Below are 6,515 nucleotides of genomic sequence, written 5' to 3'. Positions count from 1 at the left end.
CCACCCAAGAAAAGCAGATGTTCTATTCTCGGACGTGGAGCCCTGCAGTCCCGTCCAAAGATCTTCGAGATGGACCGCCCGGCTTGTTCTTGTCTCTCCACTCTCCACGAATACTACCGTAATATGTTACTATGTATGTACTACAGTAAGGTTTGTCTGGCAAGGGACGTGCATGGGTTCGCCTGGCCTACCCTACCGCGCCGTCGTGCGTGCCGCCGACCTACAAGCGAGGCCAGCCTCGTCCTGCATGCACGTGTATAAGAAATTCCCGTGTCCCCTCGCCAGACATGTCTCGTCTCTTTGGATTCTATTTAGAACACACACTTCTCTTTTCCTTCCATATATTCTTCTCATCTTCCATCTTCCCTTTCTGTCGTCTTGGGTCTGCTTCTTTTTTGGCATTTCATTTTTTCCTTACTTCTCTTGATTCCTTTTCCTTGGGCCGACTCTTCTTTTCCTTACTAGGTCTTGACAAATACACACTCTGACATCACCTGGAGTGAGAGAAAGAGATATATCGGGAACAACTTCTTCCAACGATCCTGTCGCAGAGAAAAAAGAAAGGAAAAAAAGGCACCAAACCCAACAACCGCCAACATGAGGACATCGATACTGGTTTCGGCACTGTGTGCCAGCACCGCCCTCGCGGCCCCTACCTACCCACAGCTCAACGTTGACGCCGCCACACCCAGCTCCGTCGACGACCTGTCAGAGTACTTCAACCTTCTGGCCCAGAAGATCTCCTCGGGGAAGCAGATGTCCAGCTCGCCAACGTGCGACCTCAGCAAAGCAGTGCTGCCAGTAGCATGTAAGTCCGAGAACTTTATATACCTATATAAATATATCTCATATATACTCCCATATACAGTTCTTGTTTGGCTAACCATAGTCAAAAACTCTTACAGCAGCATCTCCTCTCCCGACTGTCAACGCAGGCCTCACTCTCAAGCACGTCGCCATTGGCCGCGGCACGCAAAACTACACCTGTGACACTTCCAACGCAACCGCCGCACCTACTGCCATCGGTGCCGCTGCCACCCTCTTCAACGCTACTTGCATCGCCAGCACCTACCCAGACCTGCTCGCCATGCTTCCCGGCGTCGCCCTCAACTTCAACCTGTCCACCGCCTCCTCCTACCCGGCCAACCTCGTCCCAGCCTCTACCGATGAGCGCCTCGCACCCGGTGACTATATGATCTCGGGCCACCACTACTTCCTCGACAGCACCACCCCATTCTTCAACCTCAACACGACCAACTGGGAGCTCGGCGAGGCCCCCTGCGCCAAGAATGCCACCACCAACGCCCCTGCTGGTTCGCCAACCGGCCAGAGCGGAGACGGCGCCGTCGCTTGGCTCAAGCTGACGGCTCGTGAGGGCGCCACGGGGAAGCTGCAGGAGGTGTACCGGGTTGAGACAGCTGGTGGATCGCCGCCGGCCACTTGTGCCGGCATGGATGCTGCCTTTGAGGTGCAGTACAGCGCGCAGTAAGTCTTACACATATAACCTTCTCTCTTGTGTTGTTCCTAGTGTCTGGCCAGCCGTGCTAATTTTGACTTTTCTTTTCCCAACAGATACTGGTTCTACGAGTCAGACTCATAGGAGACGGGATCCATGTGGGTGGATCAGTAGGACTAGATTGGACAACACTTAGGCGGTCTCACAGAGAATGTTGAACAATTTTGGTTCAATTTTTTTTTCTTTCTCTTTCTTCATATTTTGCTATTATAACTCGGGGAGGGTTGATACCATTCTATCGAGAGGTGTTTGGGAGTCATTCGTTCATCATACTACCATCACGGCTTGCGCGAGTTCCCCCTCCCGTCTCCGTCTGGGAGGAGGGTTTTTTTTTAAAAGGGTGGTGGCTACCATCATCACCACTACATACGTACATAAAACCCCATCCGCACAGCCGAGAGGAAAAGAGGAGTCATAGCACCGTCAATACAGGTTCTAATTCTTTTATATATTGAAAAAAAAATGAAATTTGAAATAAATTCCGCCATACTTGCGTAGTGAACTTTTCCTACCATCAAATTCGAACACGTGTTAAGAATGAGGTCAAGATCAAGTTACAAATTGAAATTTTATATTCCTCTACACTATCCTATGCTGTTTCTCTATCTCCGGGATTCGTTGGAACTAAAGACTTGAATCACCAAGCCCATGCGCTGATAGGCAGGCATCAAACCATGGCAGGTCAGAAAAAAGAAAACCAATAGTCGAAAAGACGAACAGAAAGAAAAGAAAGAAGAAGAGGGAAAAAGGAAAACAAACTCTAGCGATGTGCGTCTTGAGGCTATTTCTTACACTTCTCGCGAGGGAATGATAGGACGGCGAGGTGAGCATCTTTTCCGGTCCCGAAGTTCTACATAGTCCCACTTGGGTAAACCATTCTTACTCCCATTAGATCTCACATATATAGTAGGACTTCATCCCCATTGATCATGGTTCATTATTAGGAATTATTATAAAAAACACAAAGCGTCCTGACGTATACTGGCAGGACTATGCTCTTCTTAATCCAATATGTGACAAGTGAAGATAGGAGAGGGCCCTCCAGACGAGTACACGCCGCCGTTCGTTTCTTTTGGCATGGTTCGTAGCAGGGCGGGACGGTGTCGTCTCTTGTCTTTTGTCTTTCTTTCTCTTAATCTTGCCAGGTGGTTCGTTCATCTCATCATGAAAGCCAAATCCAACTTCATGTCTGTGCTGTCACCGCCCCTCTCGTGGGACCCGGTACCGGACAAAGTCATCCCGCATTAACTTTTTTGATACACTCTTTAAAGTCAAGTGACCCATCACCGACCTTTACTCCGCCGTAACACACTGTAAACCTATCCGGCGTGCCACCTTGTATGCCATGATCCAAATTCGAATCACCAAATGCATGGGCATTACTCATAAACAGTAACACAACAACAACCACCACCTCAACCTCAGGGAGCCAGAGGAGAACCCAGAGAGGGTCTTGGCATATTTCCGACGAGAAGACCACAACAAAACAGGCACAGGATTCATGACCGTGTCGTGACTTGTCAATTGATGACACAGTGCCGTGCTGTCAAGATGCTGCTGTCGGTGACAAGATCTCTGGCATTTTGAGGCAGGCTGGACTGCCTACCTCCCAGAACGCCCAGGTCAAAACCTTTATGCCTTTCGGGACCGGGTAGTCGAGTTGGTGACCTTGGCCCCGGTGGTCTTGGCATCGCCGTTGATGATCGGGCCCTTCTTGGCAAGGAGGTCGTGGGGGTCGGGCAGAGGAGCCTGAGACATGCGGCGGAGGCCCTTGCGGTGGTCACCCTTGCCGCCCTTCTTGTATGTGGCGAGATAGAAAGAGATGAAGAGCACGAGGTACGAAGTCAAGACGCCGATTCCAGAGAAAGCAGCAAACTCCTCACCTCCGCACTTGCCGGCATTGGGCATCCAACTGAAGTAGGTCGACGTGAAGTACGTGTACGACGCGAAGTAGACGAAGCCTGTTCACTGATCAGCCGGTTGTTTTGAGAAGGGGGGAGGAGGTTTGAGGCAAGGAAAAAAACCTACCGAGGTCGATAATGAACTGAATGATCTGGAGACGAGTGACCCACTCCTTCCACCAGCACCGGACTCCACGGGCGCTCTGGAAGTAGTACCAGTACATGACAACGTGGACGGTCAAGTTGAGTGTGATGACGACCCAAGATACAGGGGTGCTACCGAGAAGCTGAGTGTAGCAAAGGACAGCGGTGGCGCCATGGTGGTAGCAATGGAGGAAGGCTGAAAGGTAGAAGAAATAAAGCACGTCAGCAAGGCCGCTCAAGAGAGAAAAAGGTGGTACCGGGGCAAAGAGGACGAAGAGGGGAAGAGAGGGAAAATTCTTACTCAGAGGCTTCTTCTTAAGGAAGAGGAAGACGGTATCCAGAAGCTCGACGTACTTGGTGAGGTAATTCAACTTGGGACGGAGAGTCAGCATTTCCAGAACATGACTAGCAGCACAGGGGAAAGGGCCTGCAGGGGTAACACTCACGTAGTACAGGACAACAAGAGGCTGCGTCCAGCCACCGTCATAGTCGCAGATGGCGTAAAAGATGCCCTTGCGGACCACAGTGGGCAGAATCTGCTCGACGAAGAGGGCGAGGAGGGTAGCGGAGACAGCCGTGAGGATGAAGTTGTGAATCAGAAAGAGCGTCTTAAGCTGGAAGGAATCCTTCTTGCGCATCCATTCACGGCCACCAAAGATGACGATGTAGTAGCAGATGACGAAGATGCCAGTCTCCTTGAGCGTAGACATGGGCGTGGTGCCAGCCTGGAACCTGAAGTCCTCGGCCGGGTAGCCAACCAAAGCCTCCCAGACCTTGCTAAAGATAGGCCATAGTTGGATTCCGAAGGGCCGGTCGATGGTCGGCAGCGGCAAATGCTCGTAGAAGGTAGCGGAGGTCGCGGTGTCCATGGTGACTTCGGCGCGTTCGGAAATGAGTCTGAACTGGTCGTGTGACTGGATCCTGGAAGAAAAGGTTAGGAGACTTTGGGGATTGAGATATCAAAAGTAAAATGCTTGGGGGCGCGTTCTTAAAAAACGGACCTCCCCTTCCTCCCCCTCTCTTCAGTGAAGACAGGTGCGCTATCTTGTTGCTGGGCTGAGGATGGTTGTGCGCCTGTTGAGGAGCTAAGGTGAACGGAACTGTGCTTACCTGAAGCTGATCCTGGGCCTGAAGACAAGAGTCGCGCCAAACAACAACGGGTCTTCGCAATGGCGCTTGCTTCTTCTTGCTGTAAGAAAGAAAATAAAGGAGGGACAGGAAGCAATTGAAACAAGATGGCTCTTCTTCAAAAGACCTGAAAAAGTAGTGGTAGAAAAAGAAGAAGAAGAAGAAGAGAAAGGAGAAGCGCACTATCGCAGGACGTGGAGGGTCTGGGGAGATGGTGACAAAAGACAAGGAAAAGTTTAGGTGAGGTCGTGTCCCCCGTGCTGGGTGAGAAAAAGGGGATGGGACGGAATTGGCCAACGGAATGGTAATCTGACAATATGCACGGCAGGCAGGGATCGTGCATGGCGTGGATACATGGTACAGACGAAGTCCACCTAGAACATACCGCGAACGCCGAGGCACATACTTCTTAGTGGCTGAATCTATTTTTCAAGCAGCAATTTGCCATAAGATTGGCTGCGTTTTGTTATTGTCCTTGGTGAGATGGAAGACTATGTGGGGACTTTTTCTTTCTACTCTCGTCTTTCCCGTTTCCCTTCCGCTTCCGACGCTCCCTTTTTATCTTCTTCTTTTTTCTCGTTCCTTTTCTTATTCTTTGGGGCTCGTGCACTGGTAGTAGCAGAGACATATCTACAGTTTTGTTCATCAAGCGAGTCTCGCTCCCTCGTCTCGCGTAAATTTTCGATGAGGATTCTATCGCTTGGGTGCACTGCTCCTGTCAACGTTCCACCTTAGCTGGTCCTCACCATGTCGCGTTCTCGGTGAAGACCCAAACTCGGGGCGTCCTGTCACACATGTGATCCATGCTGCACGCTATCGTGTAGCTGAACTTGACTTTGCAGCTGATTGATCAGCCTTCCTCCCCGTTATGACCACTCGTGTGATAGATGCTCTCTGTACAGTGAGCAGTCCGGAAAAGGCAACATACACAAACAGAGTCCCTATGAATACTGTCTGTGCACAGTCATAAAATACTTGACACGTTGGATGCATCTGGCCCGGGGTCCAATGTGTGAGTATTGTCCGTCGTCCGTGCATGGGTGGTCTCTCACAAGTAGGGGTACGTCCCACCTAGATCGACCTAGCATGCTTTAACATGTCCTACTATTATATAGTATGTATCATAGTTGTAACCGCCAAGTGTGGTTACAGATGGTGTCCTGCACCGTTGTCGTCAACGGCAAGCTGGCACGTGTTAAAAAGCTCAGTCGTGTAACTGATGACGTACCGCTGCTACAGTGAAAAAGGTGCTACAAAATGGAGCATCATCGTGCCCAAAACACTGTCCAGGAAACAATTTCTAGTGCTTGCTCTCTAGCCTCAGAAGTCTGCTTTCAGACATCAATCACATGGAAGACGCCGACTTTGTCGTCAAGGCTGACTAGTACAGTACTAAGCGATCACAAGTCGAGAAAGTGGGAAGGAAGAGGAAGAAGGAAAAATTAGAGAAAACCACTCGTCGACGGATACGGTCCCGATCGTCTTCAGAGAAGACTCGCACCACCCTCTCATACTCCAAGAGATCCATAAGCTGTACATATTAGAAGATGACAACGATGACCAACCTTTGGCCCCAGCTCCCTCTCATCAACTTCGATGTCAAGGCTATCCTCGGCAATCAAGAGCTGAGGAACACTCTATAGCCCGAGGCGGGCAATTGATGTGTCCGCGCTGTAGATCACCAAATGTATCTGTGGTCTGATATTACCCTTTTTGAAGGTTTTCCGTCGGTTTGGCCCCCCTCCCCCATCCCTACAGCGTGTAAGAAGCACAGCACCGTCAACCTCTACAGGTCATGTTGGGCTCCTCTCTAATCCTTCGCGTTC

General features: G+C 50.5%; 2 protein-coding genes across 2 annotated transcripts; one reads left to right on the top strand and one right to left on the bottom strand.

The window, feature by feature from the left end:
• Positions 1–325: 325 nt before the first annotated feature.
• M406DRAFT_353782 (uncharacterized protein) lies at positions 326–1,600 on the top strand (the record flags this gene model as incomplete). Its single annotated transcript, XM_040922788.1, has 3 exons — positions 326–808; positions 906–1,485; positions 1,573–1,600. The coding sequence occupies exons 1-3, from the start codon at positions 598–600 to the stop codon at positions 1,598–1,600; spliced, it is 819 nt and encodes a 272-aa protein (XP_040771160.1). The 5' UTR covers positions 326–597.
• Positions 1,601–3,148: 1,548 nt separating this feature from the next.
• Positions 3,149–4,887, bottom strand: M406DRAFT_95850 (uncharacterized protein; the record flags this gene model as incomplete). Its single annotated transcript, XM_040926310.1, has 5 exons — positions 4,672–4,887; positions 4,008–4,482; positions 3,863–3,932; positions 3,545–3,757; positions 3,149–3,477 (listed from the first exon to the last, which is right to left on the bottom strand). The coding sequence occupies exons 2-5, from the start codon at positions 4,428–4,430 to the stop codon at positions 3,149–3,151; spliced, it is 1,035 nt and encodes a 344-aa protein (XP_040771159.1). The 5' UTR covers positions 4,431–4,482; positions 4,672–4,887.
• Positions 4,888–6,515: the final 1,628 nt, after the last annotated feature.

This window comes from Cryphonectria parasitica (assembly GCF_011745365.1).
Source record: "Cryphonectria parasitica EP155 unplaced genomic scaffold M406scaffold_10, whole genome shotgun sequence".
In the NCBI taxonomy this organism is placed as follows: domain Eukaryota; kingdom Fungi; phylum Ascomycota; class Sordariomycetes; order Diaporthales; family Cryphonectriaceae; genus Cryphonectria; species Cryphonectria parasitica.
Note: the sequence above shows the minus strand (reverse complement) of the source record. Positions and strands in the feature narration are given on the sequence as shown.